General features: G+C 38.2%; 1 protein-coding gene across 1 annotated transcript in view; it reads left to right on the top strand.

The window, feature by feature from the left end:
* Window positions 1-21,914, top strand: part of Mep1a (meprin A subunit alpha) — a 35,697-nt gene that overhangs the window by 5,886 nt on the left and 7,897 nt on the right. The window contains exons 6-11 of the mRNA XM_020182539.2: window positions 1,444-1,561; window positions 4,565-4,740; window positions 9,195-9,416; window positions 10,164-10,313; window positions 13,798-14,013; window positions 17,009-17,482. Of these exons, the coding sequence (XP_020038128.1) occupies window positions 1,444-1,561; window positions 4,565-4,740; window positions 9,195-9,416; window positions 10,164-10,313; window positions 13,798-14,013; window positions 17,009-17,482 (1,356 nt within the window). The remainder of the gene's footprint in view (window positions 1-1,443; window positions 1,562-4,564; window positions 4,741-9,194; window positions 9,417-10,163; window positions 10,314-13,797; window positions 14,014-17,008; window positions 17,483-21,914) is intronic.

Raw genomic sequence — 21,914 nt, 5'->3', positions numbered from 1 at the left:
CTCTGGAGTTATCTTTCCTCCTGTCCCCATCCTTGTCCTACAGCGCCAAGGTGTGTGCCTGCTAGATGAAAGGAAAGGCCTCTGCTCTGTCATTGATCCTCACAGGTTACCCAATCACCTTTAGTGTTCCCACCCCTTCAGGTCTATTAGGCTTCTGCTGCTTTTGTACTGAACTTTGAGCAGAGAAATCTTTTCCAAAGCTGTGAATGAGCAGAGGTGGCTGTCTAGCCCTTCCACCTGCCTAGCAATCTCAAGGGAAGTAGGAGAGCATGCCTCATGTGCTTTTTATGCTTTCAGACCCTGTACACCTCTCTAAGCTAGAGGGCATGTCTTTTTAGTCTGTAGTAAGGAACATTATTTTCACTGCTTTTCTCTTCTTATCCATGAATATGAAAGACAGAGCTTTTGGAGGCCACTTCTCTTTTCTGCCATGAGAGAATGCAATGCCCTCAAAATCTCTGCTTCAGTGGGGAAAGGAAAGGAAAAATCCTGGAAGCTACTCTATGATTTTATTCAGCCACCTACCTGTACACGTATTCTTTTTTTTTTTCTTTTGGCTTAAGTTTTTTTTTTCTTTTATTATTCATATGTGCTTAGAAGGCTTGGGTCATTTCTCCCCCCTGCCCCCACCCCCCTCCCTTACCACTCACTCCGCCCCCTCCCTAACCCCACCCCCTCAATACCCAGCAGAAACTATTTTGCCCTTATTTCTAATTTTGTTGAAGAGAGAGTATAAGCAATAATAGAAAGGAACAAGGGTTTTTGCTGGTTGAGCTACACAGTCAACTCCTATACAGGGAGTTGACTCACATTAATTTCCTGTGCATGTGTGTTACCTTCTAGGTTAATTCTTTTTGATCTAACCTTTTCTCTAGTTCCTGGTCCCCTTTTCCTATTGGCCTCAGTTGCTTTAAGGTATCTGCTTTAGTTTCTCTGCGTTAAGGGCAGCAAATGCTAGCTAATTTTTTAGGTGTCTTACCTATCCTCACCCCTCCTTTGTGTGCTCTCGCTTTTATCATGTGCTCAAAGTCCAATCCCCTTGTTGTATTTGCCCTTGATCTAATGTCCACATATGAGGGAAAACATACGATTTTTGGTCTTTTGGGCCAGGCTAACCTCACTCAGAATGATGTTCTCCAATTCCATCCATTTACCAGCGAATGATAACATTTCGTTCTTCTTCATGGCTGCATAAAATTCCATTGTGTACACGTATTCTTAACCCATAGTCTCGCTTACATTGTGTGCTTAATGTATGTATATGATGTTTAGGTCCACGACTCATTTTTTGTTTTAGTTTCTTAGGTATCTATTTTCTACCAAAAAAACTATAATGAATCTCTGCAGATTTCATATAATCACATGTTTCTCTATAAACTATAAATTATGTCTATTACCCAAAGTCGAAACAATGCTTGCTGATGCTTTTACTGTTTTCTACAGCGCTGAATGCTAAAGGAGCCATTCTCTATGCCTTTGAAATGTTCCGCCTCAAGTCCTGTGTGGATTTCAAGCCCTATGAAGGAGAGAGCTCATATATCATATTTCAGCAATTTTCTGGGTTGGTATGAAATATTACAGAATCTGAAATGAATGTGAAAATTATGCACCCTTTGGTTTGCAAAGTGACACATCTGTTTTGGAAGCTAAATGAAAAATTGTAAGAAAGTAAAAGCAAAATCAAATCTTTCACTGTGAATTTCTTAATTCTGTAACATTTTTCATGTGCTAAATAGACAGTGAATTGTTTGGATATCTCTGGACCCTAGAGAAGTTTATCTCAATTCTTTCCCTAGGTATAGGTCATGTTTAAAATTGCATTATTTGGGGAGGTTTTTTTTTTTTTTGGTCAGGTTTACTGAAGTATAAATTATACCCCTTTAATGATACTGTTTTAAATTACAGTACTCTGTTGTCTGAACCTCTTTGAAAAATTCTACATGAAAATTTGCTCTTTATAGGTATTTATTTCTAAGAATAGATGAATGGTAGCTCAAGAAAGAAGTTCTCTTTCTTCAGTGGAGTCTTTGGCAACCAACTTGGGCTGGATGAGTTTGGGAAGCAAGACCATCACCAGCTGAGACACTGTCAAATTGTCTTCACGCCCTGCCTGCTGCCTTTCCTATCCAAACTATGTCCTCATAGATTGTCTAGTTCTGCCTTTGAGGTTTTTATTAATCTTGGAAGGATAGTAGAGATGAAAGAGAAGTTAATTTATTGTCTTAAGGAAAAAAGTGTATAAAATAGTAGCAAACAAAAAAATACAGATGACTACTTTGATACAAGCTAAATACCCAGCTTACTTGAAATAGTTATTTTCTTAGCTCATTCTTTTATTTAAGAAATGCACACCTACTATATGCCAAGAAGTATGCTAATTTGTAGGTACAAAGAAGTGTGAGAGGCAGTCTTAGAGCTCATAAGGTTTACAACTGGCAGATGGGCATGGTGGAGAAACAAGAGTTGTAACACAAGATGGTGTGACAGAGGCAGAACCTTCAACAGTGTGGGGTGAAGCTAAGCTGGGTGTCCAAACCAGAAATCTCAAGGACATCTTTGATTTCTTTCTTCATAATCAGATTAACTAATCTGATTAGGCCAGGTTCTGATAAGTCTACCTTTTTACAACCTTCTGGAATCCATTCCTTCTTTATTTCAACTTCCTCTTCCTTAGTATAGGGCCTTTTCATTTCTCTTCTGAAGAATTGGAGTGTCCTTTAATTAGTTTCCTGTCACATTTAAGTTAGGGGAGGAGAAAGGGGAAGAAGAAAGTATAGGGAAGAGACTGACACATAGTGCCCCAAACACTTCAAGATTTTGGTCCCCTGAGGCTGGAAGCCACCTGGTTTCTTTCAGAAAGACAAGGTGAAAGGCTCACAGTATGGCAGAATTTATGGATTTTGGGGGGGTGGCACAACTTGTACTTCTCTTCTGGTTGGGATGGGATATTGGAACTAAAAAAAGGCTAAATAATAAATGCTTCTGTTGGGTTGTGGATATTTTGCTGAGTAAATTCTGATTTAGTAATGAAATGCTACTGTCATAGAAGCAAGTTGACCATAGTTATGCTTGTCCAACTTGGTAAATTTATTAAAAATCACTAAAATAATCAATAAAATTGGTGAATTTTATGGCATTTAAGTCATTCCTCAATAAAGTCATCTGAAAAATAAATAAGAACCATTTTGAACAGAAGCCAAAGCCATTAGCATTTGAGAGTACATGATGCAAATAATCTTAGGGAACCAAAGCAGACCGGGTACTACTTCTGTCACTAAGGATGAACATGCCATGCATTGGTGGCACTGAAAACTCTTGGACAGTGCCTTATCTTGCTAAGCATTATATAAAATATAGGCCCTGTTTTAGTTTCAAGCCAATAAGGAGACAATTTGTGGAATGTTTTTACTTACTAACAGAGGGGAGAGATTGGATTTATGAGAAAAGATAAAAATAATTATAAAAAAGGAGGCAAGAGGCTCCACCATGAGGAACATAGAGACTCTGCCAGGAGTTCCCAAGTCCACTGGCTTCTGAGGGAAGTTTTGGGTGTTACTCACCGGGGCTTTTCAGAAATAAGCTAGTCAGCTTCTCTGTGTCATGACAGTACAGGATATCTGCCTACATCCAAAGGCATGGACTTTATTAACTTGCTTTTAATAAAGTCCTTTCATAATCATAAAATTTGCTCTGGTTCATTATAGGGAATTTGGACACTTATTAAAGTATGAGAAAGAAAAATTAACCAGTGCTATTACTGAGAGACTACTTAATATTTTGGACTAAAGGCTTATTTTCTTTGGAATGCCGATAGGCTTATGGAAGTGAGGAAGAACATAAAATTTTATTTCTTTCCATCTTGATGAATATGAAGATCAACTAAATTTTGTTCTTAATTGATACCTAATAATTGTACATGTTTATGGGTTCAGTGTCATGTTTCCATACGTGTGTATTTTGTGTAATAAATTAGTCAACAAAACCATTAGACAGGAGGAATAAGTTCTCCTGTTTTATTGCACAGTAAGGTGACTACAGTTAATGATACTGTATTAAATATTTCCAAATAGCTAGAAGAGAACATTTTTAATGTTTTCACGCTAAAGAAACTTTTTTTTTTTAAATCAAACCTACCTTTATTCTAACTTGTGTTCTGGATCCCAATGAGTTATGGCTATGTAAGAAATCTTTAGAAAGTCCACGCACAGTGGCTAATGCTTGTAATCTTTGCTACTGGGAAGGTGGAGATCAAGAGTATTCCATCCTGGCAGAAAGTTAGTGAGACCCCACCTCAACAAATAAGCTAGTTTTGGTGGCACATGCCTGTCATCCCAGTAACATAGGAACCATAAATAGGAGGATCAGGCAGGCCAGTCAGCATAAAAGTTAAATCTTATTCAGAAAATAGCTAAAGCAAAAGGGCTTGGAGCATGGCTTAAGTGGTAGAGTACCAGCCTGGCAATCACAAGGCCCTGAGTTCAAAGCCAAGTATTACTCCTCTCCCCGCCCCCACAGGGAAAAAAGAATTTTCTAGGAAAATCTTTTCCTTTCCTCTTCTTTAAAGGTGCTGGTCTTGGGTTGGTGACCAACATATGGGACAGAACCTCTCCATTGGTTTGGGGTGTGACTATAAGGCCATCATCGAACACGAGATCTTGCATGCTTTGGGATTTTACCATGAGCAGTCAAGGAGCGACCGGGATGATTATGTCAACATCTGGTGGGATGAAATTATTTCAGGTGTGTATGAACCCAGCGCAGATGAATGGAGATTCTGCTGTCTCCATGGCTTGTTGAGAACAACTCTGGGGTGCTCAGAATGACTGTGTGAGGACTGAGGCTCAGACTCTCTCACGGGAGCACGGATTGTGAAGAAGTTGCAACTTGCTGACCTCTCCCTTGACTAGGCCAATGTGACCATAACTAACCCCAGAAAAAGGGTCCCAGTGAATGGTTTCTGTTTTATTAGTTTAAGTTTCATCTTGGCTTCTAGATAATGTTCTGTTTTCATTTTTTATTGTTGTACTGGGGTTTTATTGTGGTATTTACAAAAGTTCGTGATGATGTATCAGATATATCATATTTGAATTCACCCTTCCATCATTTTCCTTTATCTCCCCTTCCACCATTCATGGAATAGCTTCAATGGGTCTCATTTTTCCCTTTACATATGTGTACACAGTATTTGCACCACATTCAACCTCCCACACCTTTTTGGTTAATCAAATTTAATGGTCTTTTCTTTGACTTTTCTATGCCTCTCTTCTTTTCTGCCCCACACCATACTATACAAAAGACAACACAGTTTTATCTCACATATTGTGCAGTTGTGTTATTCTAACAATTTCAATGTCCTGTAGCTTTGTTAGACTTCCTTGAATGCTTCCTTCCTTAATTTTTGAGACAACTAAGGTGCTTTTGAATATTCTAAGACATTATTTGTTGAGCAGTTTCCAGATGTTATTTAAAAAAAAACCCAAGTCAATGTCAATGCTGTTTCTAAAGATAACTACTATTTTAAAAATGAATTAATTCAGGGAGTATAAAAGTATTATTTTGGCAATAATTCAATAATAAAACCTTAGTGTGGTAGAAATGCCTTAACTATTACCATACCTGGTTGTCATAGCAAATAATTGCCTTGTGTAGGTAGCAATTTTTTTTTGAGACAGGATCTGCTATGTAGCCCAAACTGGCCTGGAACTAGCTGTGGAGCCCAGGCTAGCCTCAAACCCTTCATCCTCCTGCCTCAGCCTCCCAAATGTTTGATTATAGGCGTGCACCACCACACCTGGTGGAATCCATTTTACTTAGATCAATTTCATATGTGGCTCGTGTTGCAAGGTATGTATGATAATTTTACACTTACGGCCTTGGAAGAATTGGCCAAGCTTTAAAATTAATATGAGTCCAGTAAAGATTTCTCCAGTACTAGCTTGTTTTGGAGCAAGGTAGTCAAAGGTCCCCACATGAGGTAGAGTAGAGATGGATAATTGTATCAAATTCCTTGTGGGTTTTCTCTGCCTGTGTCCCTCTCAGCCCCTCATATTCTGATAATTCTATGAATGTGGAGTGGTGGAATTTGTAAAAGCCTAAGAGGTCAACAGTATAGAATCTACACACATACTCCAACCCATCCCACCACCTAACCATTGAGCAAGAAGCCAACTAGTGTTCTTTGCCTCCCTGTCTAGTATAGAAAAGTTTTTGACCATATTTGCCCAGAGATGAAAGATACAGATGAAACTTAATATATTTGTCTCCCAGCGGTAAGTGTGGGTGACTGGGTGTGCTGGGCGTGTAAAGCGGGGAAGGAATGGAGTCAGAGGTCAAAGAACTAAATCTCTGATAATGAACCTCAGAGCACTGTAGACTTTGTATTTGCCTAGTCCTGACTTTCTTACCTTCCTGTACATACAGTTGGCTTCGCTGAAAATTCCACAAGAAATTAAAAGATGTTCCCATTTCTAAGTCTAGAAGAAAACAATGATTAGAGCTTTTAGAATGGTTTTAGGCCAAAGAAGATCCTCCTAAAAAGAATGAGGCAAAAGATTTGCTGATGTAATTCGTGAATTCGCTCAGCTCTGGTTGAACATGGATTGCTCAGCACATACTTGCTTATCACCCATTTATCTTTTCATCAGTTAAAATTCCACCTATCTAAATTGCTTGCAATCACTGGAGTACTGTTCTCAAATGAGATCTCAGATCCAGTAAGATGATAAGAAGAGCAGTATTATTTCTCGGGGTAATTCATGACTTTTATTGTATGTCGTATTCAATCGGGCAATCTTACTGTTTGTCCTGACTGTACTAGCAACACAGTTTCTCTACCCAAGTCCATCCTTATTTCCTGAGTCAGAATTGGGTTTGTTTTCTTCCACTAAGGGAAAAACCTCAACTTCTGAGGTCTAGCAGAGCTTGGTACCATATCCACTTGCTTTTGTAAATAAACCTTTATGGAAACAACCACACTCACTGGTTTATGTATTGTCTGTCACTGCTTTTGAGCTACAGTGGCAGAGCTAAGTAGTAGACAGAAAATGTGGTTTTCAAAGTCCCAAATATTTTCTGACTGAAAAAAAGAAAAAAGTATAGAAAAAGGTTGTCAACTGATTTGTGGTTTATAGGATCACTGTCTTCAAGGCTCTTAGCAGTGAGTTCCCTGGAGGCAGAACTATGTCAGGGGCCGCTACCCTTCTAGAAAAACTCCTGGAAGGTGGTAGGTACAATATAAATATGCCGAATAAATTTTAAAAATTATCACTGGGATGTGTCTGAAGTGATAGAGCACCTGCCTACAAAGCATGAGGCTCTGAGTTCAAACCCCAGTGTCATAAAAAAAAAAAATCAGGGCCAGGCACTGGTGGCTCAAATCTGTAATCCTAGCTACTCAGGAGGCAGAGATCAGGAGGATTGTGGTTTGAGACCCTATCTCAAAAATTTTTTTAATCCAGATTATTTATTTGTAAAATATTCTGGTAAGAACCCTAGAATGACAATCTATTCTAACCTGACAATTTTATGGGAAGTTAAAGAAAAGACCCAGTGAGTTGAAAGTGACTTGCTTCAGGAACCACTTGGAGTCATCAGGACATCCTGGGCTCAGGCTTGATTTTTACCACCACCTGGTGCTCTTTCTGTTCTATTACCTCAAATGATTCATAGGACCAAGTGCTCTGCAAGGAGTTACTTTCCCCATTTCCTGTTTGGGTTGTTTTGTTTCTTTTAGTCCTGTCCCAACTTTGAAAATGTTTTGACCCTCTCAAGTAATTGCCCCCCAAATCCCTGTGCATTGGGATAATGAAACAATATTCTGATTTTAAATTTAAAAATGAGGTCTTGCTTTCACAGGTTCATTGGCTTCTCTAAAAGCATTTGACACTGCCGGGTTGCACCACACTTATTCAGTCCTATATGTTCTTGTGTGTGATGTTTTTGAAAGGCAGTTATGTTTTCTTCTCTATATGTATTAAAAACAGCTGGATGGGGAGCTAGAGAAGAACATGAGGATGCAAAGTTATAATTGGAGGAGCTATGAGCAGTCTCATTTGGTTTTGTTATCACTTCCCGAGAAGAAAATTAAAAATCTGCAAACCTTTCCCATTAAGGCAGCTGGAACAATAAATTCCTGATGGTTGGTCAATTAAAGGACATTGGATGAGTTATTAGTTCAGTGTTTTACATTGTAGCACATCTTGTCTCATCCCTCAGAAAAATATTTACATTTCCTATTTTGATAGGAAAATAAAATTACTTTCTTCCTATTTTATTTTTCTCTCCATAAGGCAATTTCTGGATTAAATCCTCTTTTTTGCAGCTACTTACTTTTTCTCTGACCCTCAGACTTCTTTTTACTAAGCTACAAAATGCTGTCCAGATACAGCCATTGGCAGACCTGGTTGGTACTTGGCTATTAGGAAGCTGTATCTTGAATATTTTCCTAAATTCAAAAATTCTTTTACACATGTATGAAATTAGAACTATGAAACCTGTTGAATTTGTTCCAAGAAGGAGGGAGAAAGGATAAGGGGGAGTGATGGTGTGGACAGGTTCAGTTGGAGTACATTGTACACATATATGGGAAATCACAGTGAAACCCCTTTGTACAACAAATATATGATAGTAAAAATTCCTTTTCCTTCCATTTAGAATAATTGTCTCAGATTTGCTATTTTACCTTCTCTTTCTGAAAGTCATATATACACACATATATTCCCCCATATATGCATATACATATTTATAATGTATTTTGACTTAAATGCATACATACATAGTTAATACTTTATAATATGTAAGTATGTATTTTATATATTATAGCAGTTTTTTCTGATAATTCCAATAATTTCACAATATTATATAGCACATTAATCTATTAATTTATTAGTATTAATAGTAACACATATTCATCTTACATATTATGCTAATTATAGAATACGTGTGGTTTTTTTGAAACAGGGTCTTGCTATGTTACCCAGTCTGGCCTTGAATTCATGTTCCTCCTACCTCATCTTCTCAAGTGCTAGGATTACAGGCATGTACCAGCATGCCTTGCTCATAAAGTATGCATATATATGTATTTAAATCAGAGATGCATTGTTTCCCTTTTTAGGGGATCTTTAAGTATCTATGTAAAGACAAGGTTGAAGGGAGCAATGTGACTGAGCAGGACTTGTGTTTTCTCTCCTTAACAGGTTACAAGCACAACTTCGATACCTATGATGACAGTTTCATCACTGATCTCAACACACCTTATGATTATGAGTCTCTGATGCACTATGCGCCTTTTTCATTTAACAAGAATCAAAGTTCCCCTACCATCACAGCCAAGATCCCTGAGTTCGGTTCCATTATTGGGCAGCGCCTAGATTTCAGTGCCATTGATTTAGAGAGACTGAACCGGATGTACAATTGCAGTGAGTAGCTCCCTGCCTGGGGACAGCCTTTGTCTCCTTAATATTTTCCTTTATTTCTCTTGAATGTTCTGGTTCAGGGAACCAAACATTGCTTAACTACACAACCTAAGGTATTCTATCTCTAAACTATGAAAAAAATCATAGCACCTAACTCACAGGATTGTTTTGAAAATCAATTATGTAGTTGTGTTTTGAAAAGTAAAAGTATTAGACTAATGTCATCTAACTTCTTTAGGTTCCTTTTCAAGGGAACATGGTTATGTGAAGGTCCAGATAGGCAATGGCTTGAAAGTGTTTTATCCTAAAAAATTCTCTGCCCAAGTCACTCAACTTACCTAGAGTACCCTAAGCCTTTGGGATGCGGTATTATTTTTTTTAAAGATGAACCCACTAGTCTTCAGAGACAGTCTTTAGCTCTGTTCCATAGGTATGTATAGGGGACCAAGTACAAAGCTCAGTATGGATAGGTAGTGTGCTCTTGACCTAAAAGAGTTAATGGTCGGCCTTCACAGAGTAAAGAAAGATTGTAGGTCTATTTTCTTGACTCTGTGTGATAGGTAGGTCTGTACCCATGTTCCAAGACCTAACTGATGACAGTAGGATTTGGATTTTGAGAAAAAGTCAAGAAAATGAATGACTCATCCTCTTGGTGTTTGAACAGTGAGGTTTTGGTGGCATTAGATATTAACTATTTGGAGTGAAATGCTTTATATTTTTAAACCACATGATAAAAACTGTCATTTGCAGCCTCAACACACACCCTTTTGGACTATTGTGCTTTTGAGAAGACAGACATCTGTGGGATGATTCAGGGCACCAGAGATGATGCTGACTGGGTCCATAAGGACAGTGGTCAGGCTGGACAAGTGGATCACACGTTGGTGGGACAATGCACAGGTGGGTGATGGCACAAAGTGAATACACTGAGGCAGTTCAGTTATAATGGGAACACTCATGTTTTGCCCCAATCATAATAGTTATCAAAACTGAAAATTGAAACAAGGACAATGAATATTTCTCTTATCTTAATTATTAACTCAATAAAGATGTACTTTAGCATGACAAAATGAATATGAATAGATGGTTGATAAGACATGATTTTGTAAGTAAGGCTAATGTCTCCAGGTCAGAAATCTCCAACAGAAATATAATTCTAGTCACATATGTAATGTAACCTTTTCTAACAGCCTCATAAAAGGCTAAAAGGAAATAGGTAAAATTAATAATATATTTATTTAACCAAATGTCTCAAAAATATTAGCATTTCTACACATAATCAATATGAAAATTATAATGAGATACTTTGCTCTTATTTGAGCATCTAAAATGGCACATATATTTTATACTTCCAACATAGCTCAGCTAGGACTGGCCACAACTCAAGCACACAGTAGTCATGTATATTTAGGAGATACCATATTAGTAGAACAGCTTCAGCTAGTTCCTAAATATGTATGGGTTGTGTAGTGAAAAAGCCATTAAATCAGACAGACCTGGGTTTGAAATCTGACTCTGTCACTTACTAACTGTGACCACAGGAAGTTGTTGTCATGTGTGCTTTTAAAAAAAAATCTTTACATTTGTAGGCTCTGTGAATGTCATGATACTAATACCTGGCAGAGGGATGGGAGAAGATAATGCATACAAAGTCCCTAGCTGAGACCGGCAGCTTCACTTCCTAATTTTTTTCCCCATCTTCCTAGTGCCTCCAGAAGTTCTATTAATCTTTTATTTCTATTTTAGTATCATTTTATTTTATGCTGGTCACAGAAATCATCTCCAGCCTCTTTGGAAGCAAGTGGGATTATAAATTATAGCAGCTCTTAAAGACTGGAGTATTGTGAAATCACTTAGACCATGCTTTCTGAGATTTGGTTGCATATCCTTTCCAGAACTGACCCAGTGTATCAGTGTATCTCTGATTGCCAGGCAATCAGGGAGAATGTCAGCGGTCATGTCACTGCACTTTTCCTCCAGCCTTGGCTCAGGGTGAAAGTCTGTCTCACAGCAGGTTGTCTGACATTGCCCCCTAGTGTCTGAGGGTGATCAAGCCTGAAGTCTTCTAAATTGCACTGTTAGCCTCTACTTCAACTTCCCCATGGGCTTGCTGTTCGGCTGGCATACCACTTCCAATTAGAAAGTAAGTTTTCATTAGAAAAGTGAGTTGGTTTTCAAAATGCCATGTTTATTTGGTGACCTGCTTCTTTTTAAGGAAGAGTTATGAAGTGCCTGAGTTAGACGAACCTCAAGCTATAGCACTAATTCAGACTTTGTGCAGTCTTTTTTCAGAATTCTTGCAAAACGTTCCTTACATTCAGGTGAAATATTTAATTAGTACCTAATATGGGACTAATCATGGAGTAAGGATGATCTTTTTGTTTAAATTTAAACACTTTATTCTTATTATTATACAAAATAATGGGGTTCGCTATGACATTTTCATACATGTACATAATATACTTTGATCATGTTCTTCCCATAATACTTGCTTGTCCCCTCTTTCTCTCTCTCCCACTGGTTCCCTTTCTCTTCCCAAGCAGCCCCTCTTCTTCTGCTATGTCTGTTGGTAGATTCTTGACCACCAATAATAACCCAATCATTAGGATAAGAGTGGAAACTTACACCCTTATTACTGTGAATATGTATTGTCCAAGTCCTAAACATGTATAGTTGGGTTTTGTTGTTGTTTATTTTGGTTTGGTTTGGTGGAACTGGTGTTTGACTTCAGGGTTTTGTGCTTGCTAGCCAGACATTCTACTGCTTGAGCTATGCCTTCAGCACTTTTTACTCTGGTTATTTTAGAGATAGGGTCTTGTTTTTTGCCCAGACCAGTCTGGACTGAGATCTTCCTATTTTATGCTTCCCACCATTGCCCAGATGACAGGTGCACACCACTGTACCCAGCTATTGGTTAAGATACAGTCTTGCTAATTTTCTGCCTGAACTATGATCTTCTGGATCTCAGACTTCCCAAAAGCTAGGATTATAGGCTTACATGGGTAATCCACTGACACACAGCCCTGTGCAGTTTTTATTGGTATATATTAATTACATCCAATAATAGGTTTCATTATGACATCTTCATACATGTGTGTAATATACTTTGATAATATTCAACTCTGTACTCTTTCTTGTCTATTTCCCTCCTCCCACTGGTCCCCTTCCCCTTACCAAATAGCCCCTTTCTGCTTTATGTCTTTTTGTTGTTTTTTGGGGATTTTTTGGCGGCACTGGGGTTTGAACTCAGGGCTTCCCACTTGCTAGGCAGGCGCTCTACCACTTGAGCCACTCCCCAAGCCATATTTTATGTCTTTTTAAAAATCTAGGTTCTGCATATGAGGAAAAAAAAAACATGAAACATTTGTTTTTATGAGTCTGGATTTTTTTGCTTAACATCATGATCTCCAGTTTCATCCATTTCCTGCAAATTACATAAATTCTTTATTCTTTTTGGCTAAACAATAGTCCATTGTATCTATAGAACACATTTTCTTTATCCATTCATCTGTTGATGGGCACCTAGATGGTTCTATAACTTGACCATTGTGAATAGTGCTGTGATAAAAATGGAGGTGCAGCTATCTCTACTGCATGCTGACTCTGACTTTTTTTAGTATATACACAGAAGTGGTATATACTACCACTCCTATAGAAGTACTACGGTACTTCTATTTTTAGTTTCTTAAAGCCCTCCATTCCCACCAGTGATTCATAAACAGGTTCCTCTCCCATTCCATCCTCAGCAGCATTTCTTCTTTTTGCCTTCTTGGTGGTTGCCATTCTGACAAAGGGAGAGATGGAATCTCAATGTCATTTTGATTTTGGTATAATTTCTTATACAACCAGGACACCGACTCTCCTCTGTGAAATGTATCTCCAATTTAAACAATGATGTCAGTGAAGAAAACAGAATTTGTCTCACAGATACTAAATTCCATCAAACTTTGGTTGCACTCTGTGTTTCTTTAAGTGAGAGTTCACAGACCAGGCAACAAAGACAATCAAAAGGGGCATGAAAGTTGAGACGCCTGTAATCTAGTACTCAGGAAGCTGAGGCAGGAAGATCATGAGTTTGAGGCCAACCTGGGCTACCTAGTGAGAACCTCATCTCAAAAACAAACAGCCTCCACTCACCCCTCTACCAAAAAAAAGGCAAAACCCAAACCAAAACAACAATAACAAACCCCGGAAAGGTAGTGCGGGGCAGTGGCTGTTCATTGACACAGCATATTTACTGACAAATGACCTTTCTATGTTCCTCAAAGAATTCTAGCTTTCAGTGCCTGGATAAGGCTATCATTCCATATTTCAGCTTGCCTGGGTGGATAGCACCCGCATTGTGGAAGATCAGAGCCAGAATGTTGGACTTCTCTCTCCACAGGTGCGGGCTACTTCATGCATTTCAACACCAACTCAGGGGCGGCAGGAGAGGCAGCCCTACTGGAGTCTCGAATTCTTTACCCAAAGAGGACACAGCAGTGCCTGCAGTTTTTCTATAAGATGACAGGAAATCCTTCAGATAGACTCACGGTCTGGGTCAGAAGGGATGACAGCACAGGCAATGTGCGCAAACTGGTCAAGATGGAAACCTTTCAAGGTACTTAGAGGTGTTTGCACAAGGGCTACCCTTCCTTCCTCTTCTCTTCCTTTTTAACCTTTCCACCCTTCTCTTCCTCCCACTCTTTGTCCTCTCCTTCTTTTCCTTCACTCCCTTCATCTTCTTCTATGAACCTAACATAATGTCTGACAAGTTTTACCAGCATGCTTTAAGCACTCCAAATTAGGAGCATTGAGAGTTTAGGTGAGGCTTAAATGTACTCTTATAAGAGGCCAATCAGAAGATATAAATCCAATTTTCACTGGCTCTTTGGAGAAAGTCAGGACCAAGAGGGGTAAGAGAAGATTCCTAGGTGGATATTAGAAGGTAGAAAGTTGGAGGGATTGATGCTGCTGAAGAGAGAGAACCATAAGCTCTTCTGCATCATTTCCAGAATACTGAATATCATTATTTAATATGCTGAAGAACTTGAAGTCTATTTGTGAAGCTGGTGGGAACATAAGCCATTTGTATCAACTTCTCTATAATCATTGGCACATTGCCAAGTGTTGCTTTGTGTATTTCTCTGTATTTCAGATGAAAACCTTAAATTGCTAAGGTATAGGCAGCATGATGTAAGGACCATCTGGTTCTAAATTAGATCCAGGGTTGCAAGCTCAATGTGTATATTTTTTGATGTGCCAGTGGTTCACTCATAACTAGGAAAAAAGATCAGCTTTCTTATTTTTCCCACTCAATAAAATATTTCTCGATTAAAATGGTCCAGAGAAAAGAAATATTTTCATTACTGTAGAAGAGGCCGCTGCTCTTCATGAGCAGAAACTTCCTTAGAGGTCCCCAAATCACCTCTATCCATACCACACTGCCTGGGACCCTACAAGAAATGGTTTGAGGAGTTCATTTTTCTGGTTGGAGTTTATCGTAGTTGGTATGATAGGAAGATGACAGCTAGATGTCCTATAAGAGCTGAGAATCTTGTTATGTTGCCAGAGACTCTAAATAATTTAATGAAAAAATGTTACAATCTTAATGCTATTGAAGGGATCTATTATTACTCACTTTCATCTCACACTGAAAATGTTATCCTCAGAAGTGTAAAATCAACCAATCATCCCATGTTTAATTTAGTTCCCCTCACTGCTGTGCTTTGAGTTCCACTGAATTCACGGGGTGTCTTTGTACGTTTCCTGGAAACACCATATGTTTGGATTTTTAAAGTAGTCCATTCTGATAATGGCTTACCAATGTAACTTTTCTAAAAGTTGAATATTACTTGATGCTTAATAGGGTGTTGAACAAAAGATAGTTAAAATAATCTTTGAATAGCTTTTAACTTTTGTGAAATGTGTTTTTAACCAAAATGCTTCCATAGAAAATTGTGCCTGTATGCATACTTATATATACATAACATAATATATAAATGAAGATATAACATATAATGCTTGTGCACAAATTTACATGCAAAATGCTCCCATACAAATTTGTGTATACATACACGCATACACACACACACATACACACACACACACACATACACACACACACACACACACACACACATACACACACACACACAAACACACCCTTTATGTTTTTTCTGAGGCCAGGACCCCCATATTGATGACAATTTTGAATTAACAATAATGAAATTTACCTTAAACAATCTTGTTATCATTATTACTGACTGATTCAGGGATGCCCTCTGGAGACACTTAGATGAAATCTAAGGATCAATTTCATTGATGAGTCCCTGCCCATATGGTAGTCTGTCAGGTCTTTTTCCTACTACCATATTCCCACATTTCAATCTCATTATCAAAACACATATTAAGAAAAACTGAAGTTACTCATTAATGAGAAAAGAATTTTTATGTTTTGTCAGAATTCCTATGATCTATAACCCTCTGGGTAAATAGTTCAAATCTATGTCTCTGACCCTTTTTCAACCTTTCTGTCACTCATTACACTTCCAGCCCATGTGTCCTCCATGTGCTGTCCCCAGGAGATGGCAGTCACATAGACTTGTATTTTACTGATGTGTTCCATGTACCTCCACCACCGTCTTTTACGAATCCATGCAACCTAACCACACAGGCCATAACCAACTCCACTCCAGATAACTGGACAACCCAGCTAGTTGTTCTTAGAATGACCTGAGAACACAGGGAGATGAAGTGGCTCTTCTGTTTTGGAAAAGTATAAGCAAATTTCTATTTAAAAAACATGGAAAGAGGAAAAAGAGACACTTTCAAGACCCTCTTCTTAATTTTATTTCAGATTATATTTCTTTGAATATCTTTGGGGAACTCTGAGTTGCGATGGTCTAGTAAATTTCCTTTCCCAGGATGGACAAGGCTGCTGTCTGGATTCTTAGAGCCCAGCATTCCAGTTCTGGAGTAGCCCCTCACACTCTCACTTCAGATCTTTATTCAAAATTCCCACTTCCAGTTCAGTATCGTGGGAAAAAAAAGAGCAAGCAGACCTAATCCACACTAGAATGTGGACATCTGTATAATGGAAACTCTTTGGATTACTGGATCTTTGCCTTGCTGGAATTCTAGATAATAAAGAAGAGAAAAAAAATCCAGACAATCAGATTTTGGCAAAAAAAAAATCCAAGATTGGAATGTATGGAATTGACATTATCTGACTTTTGGTTTTTGAAATATCCATTTTATATGGCTCAGCTAAATGCTTGGGCATTTTTGGTCTAACACCAAGGGGGTAGGATGTAGTTGTACCAACAGACTCTGTAAGAAATGTAGAACCTGTGAAACTGAATGATAGTGGACAACAAATACATGATTAAAATTTGGATATGAATTTTCAAATAAATCATAGATGTCTTTTTTAAACTTGCTATGCAGGTGACTTGTCAAAAGTTTCTTAACCTGTCTATATAGTACCAATTTTATATTGTTGTGAGAATTGAGCGAGATAATTTATGTAAAGTGCTCAGCACAGTGTAAGATTCATAGTAAGTGCTCACTAAATATTGACCACATTCTTTACCTTCCTTATTCTTTGTCCTCAGGAGATTCTGACCATAATTGGAAAATTGCCCATGTGACACTCAAAGAAGAAAAGAAATTTCGCTATCTTTTCCAGGGCACAAAAGGTGACCCTCAGAACTCAGCTGGGGGAATTCATCTGGATGACATCACTCTGACAGAAACCCCCTGCCCTGCAGGGGTTTGGACAATACGGAACATCTCCCAGGTCCTTCAGAACACCATTCAAGGGGATAAGCTCATGAGCCCTCGATTCTATAATTCAGAGGGCTATGGTTTTGGGGTCACTTTATACCCCCATGGAAGAATAACCTCCAGTAACTCTGACTACTTGGGGCTTGCTTTTCACCTGTGCAGTGGAGAGAATGATGCCATCTTGGAATGGCCAGTGGAGAACAGACAGGCAGTAATGACAATACTTGACCAAGAAACTGATGCCAAGAACAGGATGTCTTTAAGCTTGATGTTTACTACTTCCCAGGCCCATACATCTTCAGGTAAGTGGTTCTCATTATCTCTGGGTTCTCTACATTTCTGGGTAAGTGGTTTGAGCATAAACAAGAACTGCCCCTCAACCTGGACAGTCCATAAGTGTAAAATTGCCCATTAATGGCTCACAGGGGATTCTCATCTGTACACAAAAGAACATTCCTCTCATATTTACCCCCCTTGCTATATTAACAACATGGTGATGGTGGAGTATTAAATTAAAAGTTCCAATGTCACTTTTACCTCCTTCTCTTTCCTAAATCACCTCATCAAGCATCTATTGAGGCTCTGTCATGTGCCAACCTCTGTGCTAGGGACTTAGAATATAAGTGCTTGTGTGGTTTCCACCTCGTTGAGCTTAGTTTGAGTGAGAGGGCAGATACAGCTAATCACTCATCAGACACTCAGAATTTGCTGAACTTGACAAAGCTGACAGACTGAAGGTCAGCCTGTCCACAAAATAAACTTACATCAATTAAAATGGGAAAACTATTTTTTTCAAAAGAAAACTCTTAAGCCTTAAAAAGAAGCAGTTCTGTTTTCTCCTTCTTCCCTCATTAAGGAAGTCACTCAGGAATACACAACCAACCATCCAGAGCTGTGGTTCTCTGCCTTTCTTACCTCCTAATTCCGAATTTTAATTTTTCTGAAAAGAGTAAATAACCTGACTTTTTTTTTATTGTTTTGTTATTTATATGTGCATACAAGGCTTGGTTCATTTCTCCCCCTGCCCCCACCCCCTCCCTTACCACCCACTCCGCCCCCTCCCTCTCCCCTCCTATCCCCTCACTACCTGGCAGAAACCATTTTGCCCTTATCTCTAATTTTGTTGAAGAGAAAGTATAAGCAATAATAGGAAGGAACAGGGTTTTTGCTAGTTGAGATAAGGACAGCTATACAGGGAGTTGATTCATATTAATTTCCTGTACGTGTGTGTTACCTTCTAGATTAATTCTTTTTGATCTAACCTTTTCTCTAGTTCCTGGTCCTCTTTTCCTATTGGCCTCAGTTGCTTTTAAGGTATCTGCTTTAGTTTCTCTGCGTTAAGGGCAACAAATGCTAGCTAGTTTTTTAGGTGTCTTACCTATCCTCACCCCTTCCTTGTGTGCTCTCGCTTTTATCATGTGCTCAAAGTCCAATCCCCTTGTTGTGTTTGCCCTTGATCTAATGTCCACATATGAGGGAGAACATATGATTTTTGGTCTTTTGGGCCAGGCTAACCTCACTCAGAATGATGTTCTCCAATTCCATCCATTTACTAGCGAATGATAACATTTTGTTTTTCATGGCTGCATAAAATTCCATTGTGTATAGATACCACATTTTCTTGATCCATTCGTCAGTAGTGGGGCATCTTGGCTGTTTCCATACTTGCCTATTGTGAATAGTGCCGCAATAAACATGGGTGTGCAGGTGCCTCTGGAGTAACCTGTGTCACAGTCTTTTGGGTATATCCCCAAGAGTGGTATTGCTGGATCAAATGGTAGATCAATGTTTAGATTTTTAAGTAGCCTCCAAATTGTTTTCCAGAGTGGTTGTATGAGTTCACATTCCCACCAACAGTGTAAGAGGGTTCCTTTTTCCCCCACATCCTCACCAACACCTGTTGGTGGTGTTGCTAATGATGGCTATTCTAACAGGGGTGAGGTGGAATCTTAGTGTGGTTTTAATTTACATTTCCTTTATTGCTAGGGATGGTGAGCATTTTTTCATGTGTTTTTTGGTCATTTGAATTTCTTCTTTTGAGAAAGTTCTATTTAGTTCACTTACCCATTTCTTTATTGGTTCATTAGTTTTGGGAGAATTTAGTTTTTTAAGTTCCCTGTATATGCTGGTTATCAGTCCTTTGTCTGATGTGTAACTGGCAAATATTTTCTCCCACTCTGTGGGTGTTCTCTTCAGTTTAGAGACCATTTCTTTTGATGAACAGAAGCTTTTTGGTTTTATGAGGTCCCATTTATCTATGCTATCTCTTAGTTGCTGAGCTGCTGGGGTTTCATTGAGAAAGTTCTTGCCTATACCTACTAACTCCAGAGTATTTCCTATTCGTTCCTGTATCAACTTTAGAGTTTGGGGTCTGATATTAAGATCCTTGATCCATTTTGAGTTAATATTGGTATAGGTGATATACATAGATGTAGTTTCAGTTTTTTGCAGACTGCTAACCAGTTTTCCCAGCAGTTTTTGTTGAAGAGGCTGCTATTTCTCCATCGTATATTTTTAGCACCTTTGTCAAAGACAAGTTGGTTATAGTTGTGTGGCTTCATATCTGGGTCCTCTATTCTGTTCCACTGGTCTTCATGTCTGTTTTTGTGCCAGTACCATGCTGTTTTTATTGTTATTGCTTTGTAATATAGTTTGAAGTCGGGTATCGTGATACCTCCTGCATTGTTCTTTTGACTGAGTATTGCCTTGGGTATTCCTGGCCTCTTGTGTTTCCATATAAATTTAATGGTAGATTTTTCAATCTCTTTAATGAATGTCATTGGAATTTTGATAGGAATTGCATTAAACATGTAGATTACTTTTGGGAGTGTAGACATTTTTACTATGTTGATTCTACCAATCCATGAGCATGGGAGATCTCTCCACTTTCTATAGTCTTCCTCAATCTCTTTCTTCAGAAGTGTATAGTTTTCCTTGTAGAGGTCTTTCACATCTTTTGTTAGGTTTACACCTAGGTATTTGATTTTTTTTTTGAGGCTATTGTAAATGGAATTGTTTTCATGCATTCTTTTTCAGTTTGCTCGTTATTAGTGTATAGAAATGCTAATGATTTTTCTATGTTGATTTTATATCCTGCTACCTTGCTGTAGCTATTGATGATGTCTAGAAGCTTCTGAGTAGAGTTTTTTGGGTCTTTAAGCTATAGGATCATGTCATCTGCAAATAGGGATATTTTGACAGTTTCTTTACCTATTTGTATTCCTTTTATTCCTTCTTCTTGCCTAATTGCTCTGGCTAGGAATTCCAGTACTATGTTAAATAGGAGGGGAGATAGTGGGCATCCTTGTCTGGTTCCTGATTTTAGAGGGAATGGTTTTAATTTTTCTCTGTTAAGTATAATGCTGGCTGTAGGTTTGTCATATATAGCTTTTATAATGTTGAGGAACTTTCCTTCTACTCCTAGTTTTCTTAGAGATTTTATCATGAAATGATGTTGGATCTTATCAAAGGCCTTTTCTGCATCTATTGAGATGATCAAGTGGTTTTTGTCTTTGCTTCTGTTAATGTGGTTTATTACATTTATTGATTTTTGTATGTTGAACCACCCCTGCATTCCTGGAATGAAGCCTACTTGGTCATGGTGAATAATCTTTTTGATGTGTTGTTGAATTCTGTTTGCCATTATTTTATTGAGGATTTTGCATCAATGTTCATTAAGGAGATTGGCCTATAGTTCTCCTTTTTGGAGGTGTCTTTGCCTGGTTTTGGGATAACTGTAATACTGGCTTCATAAAATGTGTTTGGCAGTTTTCCTTCCCTCTCTATTTCGTGGAACAATTTAAGGAGGGTTGGTATCAGTTTTTCTTTAAAGGTCTGATAGAATTCAGCAGAGAATCCATCAGGTCCTGGACTTTTCTTTTTGGGGAGACTCTTGATTGCTGCTTCAATTTCATTTTGTGTTATAGATCTATTCAGGTGATTAATGTCCTCTTGGTTCAGTTTTGGATAACCATAAGTATCTAGAAATCTGTCCATTTCTTTAAGATTTTCAAATTTATTTGAATATAGGTTCTCGAAGTAGTCTCTGATGATTTCCTGGACTTCCATGGTGTTTGTTGTTATCTCCCCTTTTGCATTCCTGATTCTACTAATTTGGGTTTTTTCTCTCCTCATTTTAGTCAGGTTTGCCAGGGGTCTATCGATCTTGTTTATTTTTTCAAAGAACCCACTTTTTGTTTCATTAATTCTTTGTATGGTTTTTTTTTTTGGTTTCTATTTCATTGATTTCAGCTCTTATTTTTATTATTTCTCTCCCTGTATTTGTTTTGGGATTTGCTTGTTCTTGTTTTTCTAGGAGTTTGAGATGTATCATTAGGTCATTGATTTGGGATCTTTCAGTGTTTTTAATATATGCACTCATGGCTATAAACTTTCCTCTCAGGACTGTCTTTGCTGTGTCCCATAGGTTCCAGTAGGTTGTGTTTTCATTTTCATTGACTTCCAGGAACTTTTTAATTTCCTCTTTTATTTCATCAATGACCCTTTGTTCATTAAGTAATGAGTTATTTAGTTTCCAGCTGTTTGCCTGCTTTTTGTCTTTACTTTTGTTGTTGAGTTCTACTTTTACTGCATTGTGATCAGATAGTATGCACAGTGTAATTTCTATTTTCTTATATTTGTTGAGGCTTGCTTGTGCCCTAGGATATGATCTATTTTGGAGAAGGTTCCTTGGGCTGCTGAGAAGAATGTATATTGTGTAGAAGTTGGATGAAA

The sequence above is a fragment of the Castor canadensis genome, chromosome 8 (assembly GCF_047511655.1).
Source record: "Castor canadensis chromosome 8, mCasCan1.hap1v2, whole genome shotgun sequence".
NCBI lineage: Eukaryota > Metazoa > Chordata > Mammalia > Rodentia > Castoridae > Castor > Castor canadensis.
Note: the sequence above shows the minus strand (reverse complement) of the source record. Positions and strands in the feature narration are given on the sequence as shown.